General features: G+C 62.3%; 9 protein-coding genes across 9 annotated transcripts; 4 read left to right on the top strand and 5 right to left on the bottom strand.

Annotated features, from left to right (window-relative positions):
- The first annotated feature begins 21 nt into the window (after window positions 1-21).
- On the top strand, window positions 22-1670 carry BRR6 (Nucleus export protein BRR6). Its single transcript, XM_062776182.1, has 6 exons — window positions 22-153; window positions 244-710; window positions 789-895; window positions 933-1048; window positions 1095-1173; window positions 1218-1670. The coding sequence occupies exons 1-6, from the start codon at window positions 51-53 to the stop codon at window positions 1636-1638; spliced, it is 1293 nt and encodes a 430-aa protein (XP_062632166.1). The 5' UTR covers window positions 22-50; the 3' UTR covers window positions 1639-1670.
- A 159-nt stretch (window positions 1671-1829) lies between these two features.
- ATG18 (Autophagy-related protein 18) lies at window positions 1830-3686 on the top strand. Its single transcript, XM_062776181.1, has 5 exons — window positions 1830-2119; window positions 2160-2259; window positions 2396-2517; window positions 2559-3556; window positions 3592-3686. Exons 1-5 carry the CDS (start codon window positions 2084-2086, stop codon window positions 3635-3637), a joined length of 1302 nt encoding a protein of 433 aa, XP_062632165.1. The 5' UTR covers window positions 1830-2083; the 3' UTR covers window positions 3638-3686.
- A 224-nt stretch (window positions 3687-3910) lies between these two features.
- Window positions 3911-7022, bottom strand: TSSK4 (Testis-specific serine/threonine-protein kinase 4). The gene is made up of 2 exons (XM_062776180.1): window positions 6757-7022; window positions 3911-6571 (listed from the first exon to the last, which is right to left on the bottom strand). Exon 2 carries the CDS (start codon window positions 6568-6570, stop codon window positions 4051-4053), a length of 2520 nt encoding a protein of 839 aa, XP_062632164.1. The 5' UTR covers window position 6571; window positions 6757-7022; the 3' UTR covers window positions 3911-4050.
- Window positions 7023-8112: 1090 nt separating this feature from the next.
- LOC62_07G009625 (uncharacterized protein) lies at window positions 8113-9001 on the bottom strand (the record flags this gene model as incomplete). The annotated part of the gene is made up of 4 exons (XM_062776179.1): window positions 8943-9001; window positions 8660-8890; window positions 8359-8617; window positions 8113-8192 (listed from the first exon to the last, which is right to left on the bottom strand). The coding sequence occupies exons 1-4, from the start codon at window positions 8958-8960 to the stop codon at window positions 8113-8115; spliced, it is 588 nt and encodes a 195-aa protein (XP_062632163.1). The 5' UTR covers window positions 8961-9001.
- Window positions 9002-9420: 419 nt separating this feature from the next.
- LOC62_07G009624 (uncharacterized protein) lies at window positions 9421-10790 on the bottom strand (the record flags this gene model as incomplete). Its single annotated transcript, XM_062776178.1, has 3 exons — window positions 9421-9467; window positions 9509-10532; window positions 10626-10790. The coding sequence occupies 3 exons, from the start codon at window positions 10788-10790 to the stop codon at window positions 9421-9423; spliced, it is 1236 nt and encodes a 411-aa protein (XP_062632162.1).
- A 516-nt stretch (window positions 10791-11306) lies between these two features.
- On the top strand, window positions 11307-13084 carry RPT1 (26S proteasome regulatory subunit 7; the record flags this gene model as incomplete). Its single annotated transcript, XM_062776177.1, has 7 exons — window positions 11307-11447; window positions 11496-11509; window positions 11558-11596; window positions 11652-11891; window positions 11946-12280; window positions 12330-12456; window positions 12501-13084. The coding sequence occupies exons 1-7, from the start codon at window positions 11434-11436 to the stop codon at window positions 13082-13084; spliced, it is 1353 nt and encodes a 450-aa protein (XP_062632161.1). The 5' UTR covers window positions 11307-11433.
- Window positions 13085-13475: 391 nt separating this feature from the next.
- RPL29 (60S ribosomal protein L29) lies at window positions 13476-14269 on the top strand. Its single transcript, XM_062776176.1, has 4 exons — window positions 13476-13577; window positions 13638-13657; window positions 13826-13893; window positions 14118-14269. The coding sequence occupies exons 1-4, from the start codon at window positions 13552-13554 to the stop codon at window positions 14196-14198; spliced, it is 195 nt and encodes a 64-aa protein (XP_062632160.1). The 5' UTR covers window positions 13476-13551; the 3' UTR covers window positions 14199-14269.
- A 345-nt stretch (window positions 14270-14614) lies between these two features.
- On the bottom strand, window positions 14615-16483 carry LOC62_07G009621 (uncharacterized protein; the record flags this gene model as incomplete). The annotated part of the gene is made up of 1 exon (XM_062776175.1): window positions 14615-16483. One exon carries the CDS (start codon window positions 16481-16483, stop codon window positions 14615-14617), a length of 1869 nt encoding a protein of 622 aa, XP_062632159.1.
- Window positions 16484-16616: 133 nt separating this feature from the next.
- Window positions 16617-19275, bottom strand: ATM1 (Iron-sulfur clusters transporter ATM1, mitochondrial). Its single transcript, XM_062776174.1, has 7 exons — window positions 18538-19275; window positions 18306-18492; window positions 18190-18271; window positions 18066-18154; window positions 17939-18026; window positions 17714-17888; window positions 16617-17679 (listed from the first exon to the last, which is right to left on the bottom strand). Exons 1-7 carry the CDS (start codon window positions 19142-19144, stop codon window positions 16667-16669), a joined length of 2241 nt encoding a protein of 746 aa, XP_062632158.1. The 5' UTR covers window positions 19145-19275; the 3' UTR covers window positions 16617-16666.
- Window positions 19276-19615: the final 340 nt, after the last annotated feature.

Here is a 19615-nt window from a genome sequence, read left to right as displayed (position 1 = left end):
AATCAACAACCCACCACCGCCCATCACACACACCTCGCCTCGCCACCACCATGGCCTTCCGCGACCGCTCGGGGCCCATGGACGTCGACGCCAGCGACCCCATGGCGCGGCTCGCAGACTATGCGCTGCAAGACGACGGGCCGGCGCGCAAGCGTGAGTGGGCTATCTCGCGCCTGGCGGCGGTGGGCCGCTGGTGGACCGATGGACCCAACTCCCATTGTCCTCACAGCTAACCTTCAACAGGCATGCACGCCGACGGGCCCGGCGCCAGCCCGTTCACCACCCCCTCCCAGACGCCGGGGTTCCGCTTCGGGCCCAACACGCCGTTCCTGTTCCACGCACCGCCGCTGCCCCCCGCGCAGAAGTTTGAACCGTACGACCCTACACGGTGGGCGCGGACCGACTTTGGGTTCGGGCCGCGCGCGGCCGAGGTCGCGGCAGAGGAAGACGTGGATATGAGCTTTAGCTTAGGCGGCGTGCCGGACAGCCCCGCGCGGCCAGCGGCGATGGCGGCGGCGGCGGCAGCGGCGTCATCGTCTTCCACGCCGGCCAAGGCAGCGGCACCTAAACCTGCACCCAAGGCCGAGGAGGAGGCGACCACCGCATCACCAGAACGCAAGATCGCCACCGGCGCACTCACACGTGTGCGCCGCAGACGCCAGGAGTGGACGCGTAGACGGAGGTACGACTCGGACTCGGACGGCGACGAGGTGCGTACTACGTGGCAGTGGCGGGGCGTCGTGGCACGCGCTTGGCTGGTGGCGATCCCGACTAACGAACGAACGCAGGACGCAGACGCACCCGTCGCTGTTGCCAGGCGCCAGGAGCACCACTACAACTTCAACATTCCTGCGCCAGCTGTGCGGCACTCGGAGATCCCAGCCATCCTCCTTGGGTGAGTGGCGTCGCTCCAAGGACGAGCTAACCTCCAGCTACGTGCAGCTCGGGTTCAACCTCTCGCTCCTCGCATTCTTCCTGTACATTGCGCTCCAGTTCATCCTCGCGGTGCGCCGCGACGTGCAGGAGCGGATCGACGAGGTATCAGTCGGTACGTGCGGCCGCGTGTGACGAGCAGGGACCTAACGCGCGCGCAGAGATCCTGCAGGAGATTGCAGAATGCTCGGCGTTGTACCTCAAGAACCGCTGCGAGCCAGAGTTCCGCGTTCCAGCAATGTAAGTTCTCCAGTCTATGTGCCTGGGTTAGGCTGACGAAGCAGGGAAAACGCATGCTACGCATGGGAGACGTGCATGAACCGCGATCCGGCCGTTGTTGGCCGTGCGCGCGTCGGCGCCGAGACTTTCGCCGGGGTCATCAACTCGTTTGTCGACGCGATCAGCTGGAAGACGATGCTGTTCACCGTCACGACGCTGTCGCTCCTCATCATCTTGACCAACAGCGCGCTCTTCAACCTGCGCGCAAAGCACCAGACAACGCCGCCGCCACCGGTGCACCCGCCGCCGCACCTCCCGGGCATGATGTACCCATCAGGCTACATGCCCCTGCACGGCGGCCAGGCGCCACACGGGGGCGGCGCGCTGCCCCACCAGCAGCAGCAGCTGCCGCCGCACCTCCAGCCGCCACCCGCGCCCGAGCCCAGCGGCGTGGGCAAGGCCCTTGGATGGTTTGGGAAGAAGTAGGACGTGTTATTCATATGCATTGCATTGGTGTGGCGGGGTGGTGAGGCGTGGAGTCGAAGTGGGAGGGGGGTTTCGGATTTGCCACTTGGTGGTGGGTGTGTGGGCCGTGGAGTGTTCCGGCGCGGGCGGCATCAATGACGCCGTGACTGAAACGACGACTGGTGCAGCACACACTACTAGACCACTCTCCTCATCGCACTCACTCAATCATCATCCTTTAATCATCAAATCGTACCTCTAGCAACTGCATCATTCACGAGCTTGCCTCCAGAAGCACGCCCCAGCCCGTCTCAGCACCACCGACTCACCCCGACTCTGCCCCACGCCGCCGCCAAGCCGCGCCCACACCATCTCCGAGTCACCGCGTCATCGTTCTCCTCCGCCGGCGTCTGTAACCCACCCCTCTCGCCTCCTCGTCCACCCTTCCCAGCAAGCAGCTGCAGCCATGGCCCCGAGCGGCAAGCGGCACCCCGACCTACTGGTAAGCCTGCCCGCTGCGACTGGCGCCGCTAACGCCCCAGTGCTGCAACTTCAACCAGGACTTCTCGTGCATCGCAGTCGGGCACAAGAAGGGGTACACGATCCTCAACTGCGACCCATTCGGCAAGGTCCATTCCAAGAGTGGGTGTCGGTGGTCTCCGCCGCGCCGCGAGCCGGCCGCACAGCAGCACCGCTGGGGCGAGCCCGCGGCGCCGCCAGCGTGGTGGGGTGCGGACACCGCGAGAGGCCACGCGCCGAGCTTACCACCCTCCCACAGATGACCAGGGCGCGACGGGCGTCGTCGAGATGCTGTTCTGCACGTCGCTGGTAGCGCTTGTCGGCGCGCCCGACCAGCAGGCGAGCAACTCGCCCAAGAAGCTCCAGATTGTCAACACCAAGGTGGGTGGGATGGCTAAGGCCATGATGGCTGATGATACCAGCGCCAATCAACCATCTGCGAGCTCATCTTCCCGTCGTCGGTTTTGGCCGTCAAGATGAACCGCAAGCGGCTGATTGTGGTGCTCGAGAACGAGATCTACATCTACGACATCTCGACAATGAAGCTGCTACACACGATCGAGACGGGGCCGAACCCCAACGCCGTGTGCGCTCTCTCGTCGTCGAGCGAACACTCATACCTCGCGTATCCGTCTCCTGCGCCGTCGACGTCGTCCGCCTCGGTGTCATCTGGCGTGCCGCCAGCTGCTCCGGCGCCGACAACGGGTGACGTGCTCATCTTTGACACGCTCAACCTGTCCGCTGTCAACGTGATCCAGGCGCACAAGACGCCAATTGCCGCGCTGAGCCTCAACTCGACGGGCACGATGCTGGCCACGGCGAGCGACAAGGGGACTGTCGTGCGTGTCTTCTCGGTGCCCGACGCCAAGAAACTGTGGCAGTTCCGTCGCGGCACGTCGTCGGCACACATCTTCAGCATGAACTTCAACCTCGCGTCCACGCTCCTCGCCGTGTCGTCCGACACCTCGACAATCCACATCTACAAGCTGACCAACCGGAAGAGCGGGAACGGTGCCAGCGGTGGTGGCGACGAGTCGCCGCCCCCGAGCGCAAGCTCGGGAGGGTTCGACAGCCCGACGCCGTCGGAAACGCCGAGCTCGCCACCCTCCTCGGCCCCGCATCTGGGATTACCTTCCACCCATACCGCCGCGTCGTCTCTCCGTCGCCGCTCATACCATTTCGGCAAGAGCCTCCTCGGTGGGGTGGGCACATACCTCCCCAAAGGCGTCACAGAGATGTGGGAGCCGCAGCGTGACTTTGCCCACATCAAGCTGCGTCCCCAGCAGACGGGCGTGCGCACCGTCGTCGCCATGAGCAGCACCCTGCCCCAGGTCATGGTGATCAGCGCCGATGGCGTGTTCCAGGCGTACAACATTGATCTCGAGAACGGCGGCGAGTGTGCCTTGATGAAGGAGTTCAAGTGAGTTGTCGCGTGTGGGCATGACTGACCCCTAGCCTTCTGAACAACGAGGATACGCTCGGATCGGGAACAGGAGAGTAGGCGGCAGGCTAGACCGGTACCAAGTTGTAGATGCAATCTAATCTGATGACGGTGGCACCACATTGACGTCAACTCGCCGGCTCAACGTTCTACTGCTTGATCACTTGCTACTAATAGCCTGGCCTGGATTCTTGCCCACCATGTGGACGCATCTGGAAGAGCAAGAAGCAGGATGTCGCAGCAACTCAAACGAAGGACGATTGGGTGCAACTCATAGAAGAGTTTAAGGTTTAGCAGCGTTACAACTTACAACACTGGCCCCGGCGTGCTTTGCTAAGACATTTGCATGATATGCTGCCACATTTGATGTCTGGTGTCTGGATCAGACGCTACGATTTTATTCCGAGAAAGCGACATCTTAACGACACGGGGTATCGAAAGCCTCGCTCAGCGACGCACGCCTGCCCGCCACTCTACTCGGGTTGTTTAGGCCCACGGCTCTTGCTCCGCGCAAACACTTGCGGTTGCCGGCCCCTGGTCGCCGGTGAGCGGCCACGACGACCGCGCTCCTCCTCGTCGACGGCCTCGAGCTCGAAGCCAAGGGTCGGTGGGCGGCTGGTGGGGGTCGAGTCGTTGGTGTTGGCTTGCCAGCCGGGCGAACCGCGCTGGTTTGATCCGCTTCTCGACGACGGGAGGGACGCCGAGGGTGGGCCGCTGCCTGCCGCGACGTCGGACCACCGCGTACGCGAGCGCGACGGCCGCACGTCTTCCATGCCTGGCTGCCGCCCTACGCTTGGCGAGCGGTTGGTCGGACGCCCAGTGACTAACGTTAAGTCGGGGACGAAGAGTGACGACGCCGACGGCGACCGGCCGACAGCGCCGTTACCGCCACGCTGCGTCGATCGCCCGCGTGTGATCTGCACGCCTTCGAGGTCCGAGACAAGCTTGTCGTCGGGAGACGACGTGCCGTTCTTGGTCGCCAGGTGCGGAGTCAACAGGTTGTCAGTGTTGAGAGACAGCACCGGCCTGGCAGACCCTGGTGTGCCCGGCGCCCGGTTCCTGCTCGCCGACCTAGACCGCTCATGGTCAATCGGCTGGGTGACGATGTGCAGGCTTGTCGGGCGTTCGAGAAGACTGTTGGGGCGCTCAATCTCGGCCGTGTAAAACTCTGCCGAGGCGACACGAGGGAACGAGCTGCCGCGGTGGTGGCCCATGCTGTCGGCTGCGAGGCGCGAGCGTGACCTTCCTCTCCGTCCCATGGGAATGGGGATGCCGTCGGGGTGCTGGTGCCTCTCGTTTGACCTCTCTCTGATACCGAGGTCGAGCCCCGACTCGTGCCCGCTGAGTCTGTGGCGAGCTCGTGACCTGCTGCGGCTCTTGAGCCTCGTCTTGACCTCACGCCAGCCGACGACTGCGTCCGACTCGCGCACGCGCTTAATGTCCCACCGAGTGGCCGGGTTCCGGTCCATCGTGCCGTGGAGGACTTCGAGCCATTCTTGGCCGACGAATGTCGGCTCGTCGAACTGTCCCCTGAGGATCTTCATCTGCAGGCGCGGGTCAAAGGAGTCGACAAAGGGGAGTCTGCCAACCAGCAACGCGTGCAGGATGATTCCAGTCGACCAGATATCCTGAGCCAGTGTAGGCTGTGATGGTGGTGCTCTCAGGAGCTCGGGTGGCGCGTACGGGAGCGACGCTGACGGGAAGGGCTGTGAGGGGTGCGGAACGAGCTCCTCCTCTTCGTCATGGTGTCTGTGGTGGGAGTGATGGTGGTGGTGGTGATGGTGATGATGATGCTGGTGATGCTTGTTGTGCTGCTCGTGGTAGGCCTGGGAGCCGGGTACCGGCATTGGCGTCGGTGCCGAACTCATCCTTGGCCTCGGCTGCAAGTGACCCGGGAGGTGTGCCTGTGGGCTGAGTGAGGGGGGGATAGTCGCCACAGGCTGGCCGCCGGGAACGATCTTCTGCGCCATCCCAAAGTCCCCGAGCTTGACCGCGCCGTTCTGGTCGACGATGAAGTTGTCGAGCTTCAGGTCGCCGTGCAGCATGCTGCCCTCGAAATCCTGGAAGCCCTCGTGCATGGCGGCGACGCCGGCCACCACTCCAGGGAACCACTTGCGCGCCGTGTTCTCGCCACCGCCCTCGAGCCGGAGCACGTCGAGCAGGCTCCCTCCCGACAGGTACGGCATGACGAGGAAGGTGGCAAAGCTCGTCCTGTGCATTTCGAGAAGCGGTAACAGGGCAGGGTGGCCGGGCATGCTCTTCCAGATGCGGATCTCGTCCTCGAAGCGCTCGACCGACCCCGACTCGTCGCTCAGATCGTCGCGCTTGACAATCTTGCACGCAAAGATCTCGCCCGTCTCGACGTGGATCGCCTGGCGCACGGTCGAGAACCCGCCGCGGCCGATAATCTTGCCCAGCGTGTAGTTGAGCACGCGGGCACCTTGTGCGTCTGGCGTGATCTTCTCCACGGCGGCCATGCTGCTCCTGCTCGAGAAGTGCGAGAGGAACGCCGACGCGGGCGAGAACGCGCCAGAGGAGAGCGCGCTCTCGACGGGACTCGGGGGCATGTCCTCGTCCTGGCCGTCCGACGAAATGGGCGAGAACGGGTTCTCGAGCGACGCGGCAGACGGCGGCGCAGGCATCTGGGCGTAGTGCGCAAAGAGGGGGTGGCGCGCGATCGCCGGGAGCGCCGGCACAGCGTCAGCGGTCTCTGACGACGGCGACGACGCGAGGCCCGACCCGGCGGCCGTGAAGCTGGACAGGCCGGCCATGCCGTCGAACGCGCGGGTGGCGGGCGTCTTCATGCTGCGCGCGCGGCGCAGGTCGGTCGCCGGCGCGCCCGCATCGTGCTCAGCATCAGGCGCAGAGGAAACGCTAAAGGAGCGTGGGTGAGGGGTGGGACCGCTGACGCTGCCGCCGCCGCCGAGGGATCTTAGGAATGCAGCCGCTGGACTGGCCGATGGAGACTGGTTTGACTGGGAGCCCTGCAGCATCCTGTGGCGAGGGTGTGTGAGCAAGTGGTCCTTTTCTGTGCTTCGGGTGGGTTCGTGTTGTTGTTTTGCGCGGCGGCCTTGTGGAACGGCACGCTGGAAACGCGAGGGGACTCCAATTGCAGTGCTCGGAGCCCCAGCGTGTTTGACGCTAGGGCCTGGGTTCTTTGTGTGTGGGTGTGCACTCACGGATGGATGCTGCGGGGTAAGTGGGCGTGGACGTGCAGGGAGTGCTCGATGGCGTGTGCGTTGTCGTGACTGTGGGCGGCGTGGGTGTGGTGTTGGTGATGGCCAAGTGATGGTGTGTGGTTGCGGATGAAGGAAAGGGAAGGTTGCAGTTGCAGTTGAGTAGTGGGGAGGAATGCCAGGGTTGTGGCCAGTGTGGGCGGCGCGGGGTCGGGTTCAAGGCTTGAATCTCGTTGGTTGCTGCTTGTTAGAGATTTGCGGCAACAGGCTTGCGGCAACGGCACGAGCGGCGGACAAACGAGCGACGACGACGTAACAGAGCGAGGGGGCGAAGGGCCAAGAAACGGAAAGCGGCAGAGGCGGCGGCGGAGGCGGAGGCGGCGGCGGCGATGCGCGGGGCAGAGAGTCTGCAGCCAAGGGAAATGGACGGAAATGCATACTACCCATCGGGTATCTTGCACAATTGGTCGCCGGGTCAGGGTTTTTAGACTTGGCTTTGGCTCGTGCCTGTCCGTGCAGTCGACAGTGGGTTGGGTGGCAAAAATACCCAAGTCCGCTCAGTTCCGACGTCTATGTGCTACACACAATCACGACATTACGGCCACGATACACTCTTACACACACAGGATACAGCCTTATGCATACACACACAATGCTCTGTGCAGAACAAGATACTAGACGGGTTGGGTGATGGTATGGGTACAGTGTATTTGCAATAAGCGGAAAGGAGAAAGGGCGACGCGTCGCCAAACGCCACCTAGTCGATGATGACAGGATTGTTGATGTCGCCCCGGGTGCGGCGAGTACGGCGACGCGTCCCACTGTCGTCGTCATCAATGACAATGGCCTCGGCTGCGCTTCGACCACGACGTGGAGTAGGCTGTGAGGCAGGAGGTGGCTGGGATGCCGTTGCACGAGGCTTGGGCGTGACCCCCAGCTGTGGCGTTGGCGAGGGCTGCGAACTAGACGCAGCGGACTGCGGCGTTGACCGACTCGAGCGCCTGGTCGGTGCGCTGTTTGCCACCACAGGTGGGGTAGCGACTACTGGCGGGGTCGCTGATGCAGCCAGCGCACGGGTGACCCTCGCAGGCACTGGTGCTCCCTCGGCAAAAGACGCCGGTGTGGCGGTGGGCACAGGCGATGTTGCCTGTGCTGCTGGTACGGCAGCCTGTGCTGGTACGGCACTGCCACCGGCGGCAAGCATTTTCTTGAGAAGACTGCGAATGACGCCTTCCGTAGCTCGAAAGTGCTGTGCCCATACTTGTGCCGGTCGGTGAGGGTTGATATCTGCAAAATCGGCCCAGTCGTTCGGGGAACAGCCCGTGGGGGTTGGAAGGCGGCTCATCATGTAGACAGCCATCAGCCGACGCTCCTCCCCATCGAACGGAGAGTAGAGGTTGGTCCTTTTGGGAACAGCCAGATTCGGCTCGACATTCGGACTGGGACGCTTGGCCGGCACAACAGCGCGCGCCGCTTGCACTCGAGCGGGAACCTTGACCCAGCCAACGTTATTGGCGGAGTTGGGCGGACTATTGCGAGTGGCGGGTATGACAGGCGACGGTGGCCCTCCGCCACTATCGCTGTTTCCACTGTTGGATGACCCACTGCCGTGGCTGTTGTCCCCACTGTTGGATGACCCGTTGCTGGACACGTCGTCGGCGTCCGAGTCGTGGAAAGGCTCGACTTCACCGATAACGCTGGGAGCGTCTTCCGCGGTCTGCCTAGACTCGCACGAGAAGAGTTGCTCTACCTGTTTTCGCGTCATGTCAGGCGACCAGAAGCCCTTGGCTCGGTCAAACATGCCCTTCCTGAGTCTCCAAAATTTCATAACCCGCTTCCATTCCATCTCCGTGTACTCTGGGTGCTGTGAGAAAGTCAGTAACCCTCCGCCTGCGAGCAAGCTTACGATTTTGGCCAGGTGCTGCACCGCATTGGCATGCTGCTTTGCAGGTCTGTTGCCGTTCGGGCCGTGGTATTGAGACGCAATAATGGCAATGACAACCGGTGGGATGCGACAAGTCTTCCTTTGCCCCACCTCCTCCTCCGAGGGGACTTTGTACTTGAATCCTGAGAAGGGACCCGTCTTCTTCTCCCAATGCCCGAGGAGATTCTTCCACTCAACTGATGAGTGCCCGTACTGTGATGGATGAGTGGGCGTACCAAAGACACCTAGGGCCTAGTTTACCTACCTTTCTTGCAAGATACATGCATGGGTCCCCCGAGTCAAGAAGTTTTCGTTTCTCCGCTCCAATGATTAGTGAGAGATGGCAGGGCGCCCACGGTCCATACTGCGAAAAATCGCTATAGGACTTCCGATGCGGATTAGGCGCCCCGTTCACCAATTTCCTTTGACGCTTTCGCTCTTTCTTGGAGAGCTTAGGCGGCGGGGCGGGCGGGTTGACCGCCGTGGTATGGCCAGTCCCGGGGTTGTTACTGCCAGAGGCATCATTGGGCCGATTTTGCGCAACGGGGATCAAGTTGGCACCAGTGATTTTTGTTCGAGTTTGTGGCGTAGCGGTGACCCCACTGGTTCTCCTGGTTTCAGTTTGTGGAGTAGGCGTAGATGTTACTCCTTTCGGGCCAACTTGTGAGAGCGGCAGAGTATTGGAACCCGTGGCGCTTGAGCGGCGATATTGTGAAACGGGTGTAGAGTTCGCCCCGGTCGCACTACTTGTCCAACGCAGACTCGGCGTCCCGGTTGCACTTGACGTCCACTGTAGAGTCGGTGCCGTGTTGGCCCCGGCGGCGAACGAACTTGTGGGAGTGCTTGAGGCAACTTCCTTCCCCTTTTCGCTCAATCGAGCTGCACGCCGCGGCGTGTCTGTTGGCGCTACGGGGGCAGGAGACTGCTCGGGCACGCCCCCGACACCCCGCGGCTTATGCCTGGTGACCGCGAAGTTTCCTTCTGGAAGGTGCTCCTTGGCCTTGAGGCATTGGACGACCCATTCGATGTCGACGCACCACTTTCCTTCCATGGCGCAGGCCTCGGCCAAGCTGTCCATGAAGGTCTCGTTTAAGAACTCGTCTGTGTCTTCTGGGAAGAGAAGGTGGGTCGCGTGTCCCCAGTCATCGCCGGTGGTGACAATGCCGCCAACCGCCTTCACGGCATCGCCGACGACCGTTTGAGTGTGCTGCGAGAACTCGCTGTAGAACCAGACGTTTACGTCGAGGAGGAACGGGAACATGTTGGATAAATTTGACACGCTGGGTATTGTGGACAGGTCGATGCTGGCTTCTAGGAGAGCTGCCCCCGGGGTTGCCAGTACAGCCTGTGTGGATCCCGATGCCACAGCTGGTGGAGTGGCTCTTCGCGGCGTAGGTGTCGGCGTTGGCGTTTCGATATCCATGTCTTCGTCCAATTGGTAGGTTCTTGTGGGCTGCAAGGCCGCCTGCTGCGGAACCTGGGACGCCGTTGGGGTATCGATATCCATGTCTTCTGACTGCTGGGATGAAGGAAGCTGTCCTGGGCCAGGTTTGACGTCGTCATCGTCCATTAACTCGTCTTGATCGGGTTGGACCGGACTTGTCGGCGGCTGAAGCACGATGGCCGAAGGAACTGGAGGCGGTGATGGCTCTGGCGGAAAGTCGGGCATGAAGCGCCAGCGTGGGGCCGTTGGTCTTTGGGCAATGGAGTGCATGGTTTTTGGCTCGCAGCTGCTCTTCGACAGGTGGAACTCGAGGTCCCATCGGTCGAGGCACTGGCGGTTGCAGTCGGCACATGTCCAAGCGGCCGAAGCGTTGTGCTCTTCGTCTGTGCCAAACTCCCAGAGGTTGAACAGCTGCGCGTCGACCGGCGGGCCGGCTTGCCGCATGCCGCTCCATTCCTGTTCCTCGCCCTTGATGTTAGCGCACAGGCCGAGAGCTAGACTCACAATGAACCGCCCCGCTTCATGGCACTTGCGAATCCAAGCTGACGAGAGGATGACGTTCTTCTTCCAGAACTCGCGTGAGCTGCCTTCGCCGCGCTCGATAGCCGCGATAAGCCGATCTTTGGCGGGGATCGGCAACCATGCCGGGTGACAGAAGGCGTTGATCATTTGTCGACTGGAGGGATCGAGGACGAAGAGGTGCGTGTCATTGTCCCCTGCTGCTGTAATTTCCCCGCCTAGGCTCTGGGACCCGTCAGTCAATGCCAGTCGATGACGCGACTCACGGTCAAGATCTTGCACAGGTCCAGATGGTCTGGTAGTGTTGAGTCTAGGTATATCCTGAGTGGTGCCCCCGAGATTTGGTCTACAAAGGCTGACCCCTCTGACACCCCACCGCGAGGGTAGGATGTCTGAACGGGTACTTTGCAGGCCATTGCCCAGGCAGCGTTGTTGTAAAGGTGATGGTGAGACGATAAAGCACAGTGTCGTTGTTCCAGATTGACCTCCACCCCAAATGGCCCAAATGCCATCGCGCCTGACCGTGACGCGCCCAAAAGGAAGACAGTCGCTGGTCACTTCCCGACGGAATCAAATTGCCACGTGGGTGACGCGACATACGGCGTCACTCCTGGCGACTTGTAATCGTCGTCGGTGCTGCTAGAAGGGAAGGACAGAGGTGGTCATCATCATCAATCATCAATCATCACTCTTGCTCGTTTGACTCTACACTCTACACGTTAGAACACTCAGAAACGACGAACATAGACTACGACAAGCGAAACAGAGCAAACCACTAGAACAGCAAGCCAACATGCCGCCCAAGGAGTGAGTGGGGAGCAGCAGATGACGAATGACCAGACACTGACGACACAGGGATTGGGAGAAGTGTAAGCAGCAACAACGACACTGAGAGCAACCATGCTGACACGGGTTAGATGAGCGCAAGCACGACGAGAAGGAGGAGAAGATTGTCGGTGAGTGGAGCTCGCAGCGTGTTGTGGCCAGGAGTGTTGGAGCTGACACTGTCAGCCCTCGACGAGTCCGACATCCAGATCCTGAAGACCTATGGACAAGGACCCTACTCCCTCTCGCTCAAGAAGATCGAGGGCGAGCTCAAGGAGATCCAGAAGCGCGTCGACGAGAAGATGGGCGTCAAGGAGTCGGACACTGGTCTCGCGTCGGCCAACCTGTGGGACATTCCCGCCGACAGCGCGAGGCAGGGAGAGCACCCTCTGCAGGTTGCGCGTTGCCAGACTATTATCCGTGCTGGTGGGTATTGTGCTCATGGACACAGGATGTGCAGCTGAGCTGACGACGCCACAGCCAACCCCCTTCCCGCGGACCAGCCCCTCAACCCCCAGGATGGAGCCGGCGCGGGCAACCCCGACGGTGACCGCTATGTCATCTCCATCAAGCAGGTCGCCAAGTTTGTCGTCGGCCTTGGCGAGCACGTCTCGCCTACCGATATCGAGGAGGGCATGCGCGTTGGTGTCGACCGGACAAACTACAAGATCCTTATCCCCCTTCCCCCCAAGATCGACCCCTCGGTCACGATGATGCAGGTCGAGGAGAGGCCATCGGTCACGTACGCCGACGTTGGTGGCTGCAAGGAGCAGATTGAGAAGCTGCGTGAGGTTGTGGAGCTGCCTCTCTTGGAAGTGAGTTCAGATGGCTGACCGGTGTGTCTACCTACTAACCCACACCCAGCCTGAGCGCTTTGCCAACCTCGGTATCGAGCCACCCAAGGGTGTGCTGCTTTACGGCCCTCCCGGAACCGGCAAGACGCTGTGTGCTCGTGCCGTCGCCAACCGAACTGACTCTACCTTCATCCGAGGTAAGTCTGCTGCCCCAAACCTGTAGAGCCAGCTGACGCCCCAGTCATTGGATCCGAGCTTGTGCAGAAGTACATTGGTGAAGGTGCCCGCATGGTCCGCGAGCTGTTCGAGATGGCCCGCTCCAAGAAGGCGTGTATCATCTTCTTTGACGAAGTGGACGCTATCGGAGGAGCGCGTTTCGACGACGGTGCTGGTGGCGACAACGAAGTGCAGCGTACCATGCTCGAGCTTATCAACCAGCTCGACGGTTTCGACGCGCGTGGTAACATCAAGGTCATCATGGCTACCAACCGTCCCGACACTCTCGACCCTGCCCTTCTCCGTCCCGGACGACTGGACCGTAAGGTCGAGTTCAGCCTGCCGGACGTTGAGGGACGTGCCCACATTCTGCGCATTCACGGCAAGAGCATGTCGGTTGAGCGCGACATCCGTTACGACCTCATTGCCCGCCTGTGCCCCAACGCCACCGGTGCCGAGCTCAAGTCGGTTGCCACCGAGGCAGGCATGTTTGCCATCCGTGCGCGCCGAAAGGTTGCCACTGAGCGCGACTTCCTCGACGCCGTCGAGAAGGTCATTCGCCAGGGCACAAAGTTCTCGAGTACTGCGCTGTATGCCCAGTACAACTAAGCGTGCGCGCGTGGTGGAGAGAAGAAGCGAGGTATATGTATTTGCATAGCAGCATGGATGTGATGATAGTGCGGGAGCGTAGCGATCGCGCGAGGACTTGGCGGCGCCTGTCTGCATGACGAGGTGCCTCATCGAGGTTGGCCCTATCTGGGAGGTTCAGATAATCCCACCACGTGGTGTCGCCACACAGCATAAGTCCGCTTCATTCATAATGCCGCAGCACGTGGTAATTCGAACAAACTATTTGATCCCGTCGAGCCTCGTAACGCTGGGTGCAGTGGTTGCTCGTGCGCCAGGCTGGTTGTGCGGTGGGTGCTCGCTCTGCCCGCCCAGCGCCAGTGGCAGCAGTGTCCGTCCTCGCTCGCTCGCTGCCAGTCGCTCCCTCGCCGCCTGCTGCTGCTGCAATCTCAACACCAACGCACAACCTGGCCAACCTCTTAGCCATCAACGCGTAAAAATCATCCAAAATGGCCAAGTCCAAGAACCACACCGCGTGAGTGCGAAGCGCGCGACGAGCGCAGCGAGGAGCGCGGAACAGAGCTAATGAACCCAGCCACAACCAGACCAAGAAGGGTGAGCTTCGACGATTTTGCGGGCTTGGGATGGCGTGGGCTTGGGCTGGGAGGGACGACGGGGGGAGAGCATGGGGAGGAGAAGGGAGAGAGGGAGGGGAGGAAGGCCCACGCCGCCGCCATCGCCGCCGCAAGCACGACAACGACACAGCATACTAACCCCCCACAGCGCACCGTAACGGTATCACCAAGGTCCAGACCCAGAAGTACAAGTCGCTCAAGGGTGTCGACCCCAAGGTGGGTGGTCGTGATGGTGTGTGTGTGAGGACGTCGCGCTGACGGGTGTTCCTCCTTGCGCTCGCCATGGTGTCGTTGTGTCGTTTTTCTGCTGCGGCCGCTGCTGCTCGTCTTTACCCACTCGCACCGGTATCGACACCTCCCCTCCCCCTCTGTCCCTCTTGACTTTTTCCATCTCGCACGCACACACACGCGCCCGCCTCGCCCTCCGCTCGCTCGTGCAGTTCCGCCGCAACGCCAAGTTCGCCGCCCAGGGCTCGCAGAAGGCCGTCGCCGCCGCCCGCAAGGCCAAGGCCTCGGCATAAGATGTCCATTCATTAATGGTCATGTACGACGCGGTGTACCATCATTCACATGCAGGATGAGCATTGGCTAGCGGAAGCGTCGGAAGCGTAGGGGGGAAGGCTGGGCTGGGCTGGGCCGGGGTACGGCTGGAGAGGCTGGGGGACGAAGGAGACTGACTGGTCAACGTACTGACTTTTGGAGACTGGAACTGGTTGAGAGGAGTGGATGCGACTGGACTGGAGCGCGGGACCGTTTGGCGCGTTGCTCGCGACCTTGTTTGTTGTGAGCGCTGGCGACGACCATGGGCCAGGCGTGTGCCGAGGCAGACTTCGCTGCGTTGTGCAATCTTGCAGTGCTCCCTTTACCCATGGCCGAATGCCCGAGACGCACATGTCCCTCCATGAGAGTGGTCACCAACGTGCATGCTATAGCTACACTACTTCTTGTCCTCCTTGCCCGTCTTCTCCTCCTTGCCCTTCTCCGTCTTCTTCACCTCCTTCCCCTTCCCCTTCTTGTCCTCGTCCTCCGAGACAATCTTCATGATCTTCTCATTGGCGCGCACGTATCCAGTCCAGAAACGCGTCCAGTCCTCGCCGCGCCCGACCGCGTCCTCCTCCTTCTTGCTCTTGGCGTCCGTAGTCCCGTTCTCAGCGGCAGCAAGGCTCATCGCGCGCTCGTACGCCTCGCCCGCGTGCTCGAGGCAGTGGATCTTGTCGTCCCGGCTCGTGACGAGGTTGGCGCGGCGCTCGAGCAGCACTGCGCGCGTGAAGCTCGCCTCGGCGGCCGTACTCAGCGTGTCGCGTAGCAGGCGCTTTGAAGGCTGCGCAAGCGGGTTGGAGGACGGGCTCGTGAAAGCGCTGGGCAGGCTCGGCGTGAGCGTCGACAGCACCGCCTCGGCCGCGTCGGCAGCGGACGAGGCCAGCTCGAGCGGGTCGGCAGACGCGTCCTTGCGCGCATGCGACACGCTCGCCTTGTGCAGCGTGACCAGGGCGGCACGCTGCTGCTCCCACGTCTCCTGGAGCACGGTGGGCCCAGTAGACGTGGCTGGGATCGCCACGCTCTTAGGGTGCGGGAGGAGGGAGAGCGCGAGCGCCTGGACGGCGGCCGCGGCGTCGAGCCCAGCAGGCGTGGCGGTCTGCGCGTCGGCCGCCGACGCCGAGATGAGGAGGTTGGTCGCGGCGCGGAGGACCGGCGGAGGGAGGGCAGTGTGCAAGGGGTGCTGCGGGGCCGCTGCCTCCGCTGCGGCCGCCTTGGACCCGCCGAAAGGCCACCACCACGAGCCCCCCGACGACGAAGCCGGCACGCTCGCCTTGATCTGCGGCAGGTCGAGCCCGGCGCGCGCGAGCCCCCAGGCCCACCACGCCTCGGCCTCGGCCGCGTCGCCGTGCCGCTGGGCGAGGTCGCCGAGCTTGTGGGCGAGGCGCATCAGCCGCGCCTTGGGCACGGGCAGGTCGTGCTTTTCCCCCAAGCGCGCAGCGAGCACCTGCTCGTACACCTCCCGTGCGTGGGAGACTGCGTCGCGCGTGCCGATGCGCTCGAGGACACCCGCCTTGAGCATGAGCAGGTCGAGGGCGGTCGCGTCGGCGTGCGAGCTCGGCACGAGGTCGTCGTGCGGGTTGACCGCCGGCGGGCCGGCAGGCCGCGTGGGGTCCAGCTCGGGCGGGAACGCGAACCCCCTGCGCCGCGCAGCAGCGATCGCAGCCTCGATGTACTCGTCGGCGAGCTGATACCCGCGGTCGACGGTATTCACGCTGCCGCTCGGCGTCGACGGGCGGCGGATCTCGGGGTGGATCGAGTTGTTCCCCGCGTAGTGGCCCGCCGCCTTCGCGATCGTGCTGGCCGTGTCGCCCGCGCCCCACTCCCACGCGATCCACGCGGCTCGGAGCGCGTGCCGCGCGCGAAACCCGAGCGCGGGGTCGGTGCCGCCCCGCTGTCCGCCAGTCCAGCCCTGGTTCTCGTCCGCCCAGCCGTACGCCTCGTCGTCGGCCGAGCGCGACGGCGCAGCGAGCACAACGTGCTCGACGTACAGGTGTGTTCCCTCGTAGCTCGCGATTGCGATGACGGCAAGAGTCGCCCCGCCGACGACGAGGTACTTGATCACCCGGCCCATGAGGGACAGCGTGTACGCCGCCGGCGCGGCATAGTCCTCGCGCGGCATGTCGGCCGGCATGCGGAGCGGCTCGAGCCGCGTCGGTGGCGGTGGGCGCTGGGGGGCCAGCCGCCGCACAGAGGTGTGCAGCGCGCGCGGGCGCGCCGAGCGTAGTCCCGCCGAGAGGGGTCGTAGTAGTCGCTGTTGCGCCGTCATGGTGTGGGTTGTTGTTGCAACGTCGTCGTCGCCCGTTTCCTGATGACGACTGGGAAAATGCACCTCCACTTTTGATAGGCCGGTCGTGGGTGGCACATGCCGAGGGTTGCCGGCTCACTAGACTCGTGCCACCTGCCAACCAATGCTCTATGCATAATGCCCAATATACTGCTCATCACTGCGTTACTTCTTCTTGCCGGCCGCCTCGCCCTTGCCCTCAAAGTCGTCAATCTCGCGCTCCATTCGCTCGTCGACAGCCTCCTTGACCGTCTCGGTGAGCTGCGCCTGCCACAGGTTCCAGTACACGCCGCCGACGTTCTGGAGGAGCTCGTCGTGCGTGCCCTGCTCGGCGAGGCGGCCGTCCTGGAGCACAATAATGAGGTCGGCGTCCGAGATGGTGCGCAGGCGATGCGCGATGAACACGCTAGTCTTGGTACCGTCCACCAGCGTCGCGTTGATATTTCTCATGAGCTCCGTCTCGGTGTACACGTCGAGTGCAGACGTCGCCTCGTCAAAGAAGTTGATGGGAGGGTCCTTGAGCAGCAGACGAGCAACAGCGATACGCTGCTTCTCGCCACCAGAGATCATCAGGCCACGCTCACCGACCTTGGTGTGGTATCCGTCTGGGAGCTTGGCGATCGTCTTGTCCAGCTGCGCCTTGCGCGCCACCTCGTACACCTGGTCATCGGTGGCCTCGAGGTTGCCGTAGCGAATGTTGTGCATGATGTCGGCGTGGAACAGCGGCGTGTCCTGAGGCACAACACCGATGGCCTTGCGCAGCGACTCGAGCTGCACGTCCTTGATGTCCTGGCCGTCAACGTAGATGTGGCCGCTCTGAGAGTCGTAGAAGCGGAACAGGAGCCTGAAGACGGTCGACTTGCCGCAGCCCGAGGGGCCGACGAGCGCGACCTTCTTCCCCGCGGGGATGGTCAGGCTCAGGTTCTGCAGAATCGGCCGGTCGGGGTGATACGCAAAGTTGACATTGTCAAACTTGATCTCGCCGCCCTTGAGCTGCAGCGGCTTGGCGGCAGGCTTCTCAGCAATGACAGGGTTGATTGACTGGAGGTTGAACATGACCTCGAGGTCGATCAGGCTCTGGCGCAGCTCGCGATACACCGATCCGAGGAAGTTGAGAGGGAGCGACAGCTGGAACACGAGCTGGTTGATGAGGACGAGGTCGCCCACAGTCATGGTGCCTGGCGTCAACACCGGGAACAACCTTTCACCCACCGTTGATGATTCCCTGGGCACCAAGTAGCATCATGGTGGTAAGGGCCGTAGAGAAGATCATGTTTTGGCCCGAGTTGAGGAATGCGAGCGACGTGGCGATCTTGATTGAAGCGCTTTCGTACGTCTTGAGTGTGGCATCGTACTGCTTGAGCTCATACTTTTCGTTGTTGAAGGTCTGCGGCGATGGTGAGTAGGTGTGCGTCGGAAGAGCTGGTCGTCACCTACCTTGACAGCCTCATAGTTGATCAGCGAGTCGACAGCGACCGTTGCGCCCTTGTTGTCGGCCGCGTTGGCCTGCTTGCGGAACTTTGTCCTGGGAGGTTAGCTTCGTGCCAAGGGGGGCCAACCTCACCTCCAGGCAGTCGTCTGAACCGTGAACCAGGTGTAGAGAATCATAGTGGCAGCAGCGACGCCGGCAAAGTCCCATCCAAACTTGTACGACTGAACGTCAGCGTAGCCCATATCGCACAACTCACCAGAATACCGCACACCATCGAGATCTCCAGCACGGTCGGGAAGACGTGGAACACGATCGACGAGAGGATGAACGAGATGCCCCTGGTGGTTAGTTCAAGCTGAGCCTTGTACCCACTTGGTACCGCGGTCAATCGCACGCGTCAGACCGCCCGTCTGACGCTCGAGATGGAACTTCATGTCCATGTTGAGGAGGTGGCCAAACGTCTCGCGGGCGACCTTGCGGATCGTGCCTTGTGCCACTGTTGCGAAGATGGCGTTGCGGAGTTCGCCGAAGGCTGTTGCTCCGATACGCGCAAGTCCGTCTGGTGTCGTCAGCCTTGCTGTCACTTCTATCTTGCGCAACTCACAGCCGGCGATCGCCGTTCCAGCCAGCACCCACACCGTCGTGTGCTCCGTGATCGGCACATTCAGCCCGTCGACAATGGCCTTGAAGAAGAACGGCACCTGCACATTGAGGACCTTGCCGGCCACGAGCAGCAACAGGGCCGTAACCACGCGGATCTTGACACCCGTGTTGCCCTTGGGCCAGACATTGCTCGCAAGCTTTTTCAGGATCGTCCAGTCTGTCTTGCTCTGCGCCTTCTCGGACACGGTAGGCGTCGCGACGTCGACATTGAGGGTCGCGCTCTTGGCGGGTGTAGCGGCGCCGCCACTCCCAGCAGCAGCTGCAGCTGTCGGGGCTTTGGAGTCCACGACTGGCGCCTTGTCCGCCGGAGGGCTAGCCCTCCGCGCCGACGACACGAACGCACGGGTGGCGATGGCGTGCTTCGGCGACACGGCTAGTGGTCGCGTGGGCGCGGGGAAAGGTGATGTCGGAGGTACCCGTTGTAATGGCCATCGCGGGCGGGTTGTGAGCGAGCGGACCCCGTAGGCAGCGCGTGGGGGGCCAGCGCGCGCGTTCACGGCGGCCCCGAGGGCTGGCCGAGCCGCGACCCGCCAGGTCGCGCTCAGCATTTGTGTTGTTGTCCGATGTGCCGGAGTGAGGGTGAGGCGAGGGCTGGGCGGTGCTTTACTCGTCACTCAGAGTCTGCCAGCACAGTGTCGAGACAGTGAGGCGATGCTGTTGCAGTCGTTTCAAGGGGATGAGTAAGAGAGAAAGTTGACGTTGCACGAGGTTGCGCGCGCGCGTACTTGAAGCAACGACTGACGCCATCGCAACACTCGTCGTCACTGCAAAAGGTCGGACTTTCAAAGCCGAAAGGCACACAAATAAGCAATTGGGAGACTTTACGTAATATGAATTTGATGGTGGTTATCTAGTGGCGATCCGAGCGGGCGGAAATCGGACACGGATGCGGCGGCGACGGCGACGGCCCGGGGCGGGGGTGGCAGTGGCCGTGGTGGTGGCTGCACAGATGCGAGCAGGAGAGCGATAATGGTAGACATGACGCTTTGTAGCTCGAGGCGATACTGAAACAAGGCGAC

This window comes from Vanrija pseudolonga, chromosome 7, assembly GCF_020906515.1.
Source record: "Vanrija pseudolonga chromosome 7, complete sequence".
Classification (NCBI taxonomy): domain Eukaryota; kingdom Fungi; phylum Basidiomycota; class Tremellomycetes; order Trichosporonales; family Trichosporonaceae; genus Vanrija; species Vanrija pseudolonga.
This window is presented reverse-complemented; position numbering and strand designations above follow the sequence as displayed.

Coding starts and splice junctions, on each gene's coding strand:
- ATG18 (XM_062776181.1), top strand. CDS start 2,084: ATGGCCCCGAGCGGCAAGCGGCACCCCGACCTACTG. Junction 2,120..2,159: donor AGCGGCACCCCGACCTACTG/GTAAGCCTGCCC, acceptor CTAACGCCCCAG/TGCTGCAACTTCAACCAGGA. Junction 2,260..2,395: donor CGGCAAGGTCCATTCCAAGA/GTGGGTGTCGGT, acceptor ACCCTCCCACAG/ATGACCAGGGCGCGACGGGC.
- RPL29 (XM_062776176.1), top strand. CDS start 13,552: ATGGCCAAGTCCAAGAACCACACCGC. Junction 13,578..13,637: donor AAGTCCAAGAACCACACCGC/GTGAGTGCGAAG, acceptor TAATGAACCCAG/CCACAACCAGACCAAGAAGG. Junction 13,894..14,117: donor TCAAGGGTGTCGACCCCAAG/GTGGGTGGTCGT, acceptor TCGCTCGTGCAG/TTCCGCCGCAACGCCAAGTT.
- ATM1 (XM_062776174.1), bottom strand. CDS start 19,144: ATGCTGAGCGCGACCTGGCGGGTCGCGGCTCGGCCAGCCCTCGGGGCC. Junction 18,027..18,065: donor GTTCAGACGACTGCCTGGAG/GTGAGGTTGGCC, acceptor CTAACCTCCCAG/GACAAAGTTCCGCAAGCAGG. Junction 17,889..17,938: donor TCAACTATGAGGCTGTCAAG/GTAGGTGACGAC, acceptor CCATCGCCGCAG/ACCTTCAACAACGAAAAGTA.
- TSSK4 (XM_062776180.1), bottom strand. CDS start 6,570: ATGCTGCAGGGCTCCCAGTCAAACCAGTCTCCATCGGCCAGTCCAGCG.
- BRR6 (XM_062776182.1), top strand. CDS start 51: ATGGCCTTCCGCGACCGCTCGGGGCCCATGGACGTCGACGCCAGCGAC. Junction 711..788: donor CGGACTCGGACGGCGACGAG/GTGCGTACTACG, acceptor GAACGAACGCAG/GACGCAGACGCACCCGTCGC. Junction 1,174..1,217: donor GAGTTCCGCGTTCCAGCAAT/GTAAGTTCTCCA, acceptor CTGACGAAGCAG/GGAAAACGCATGCTACGCAT.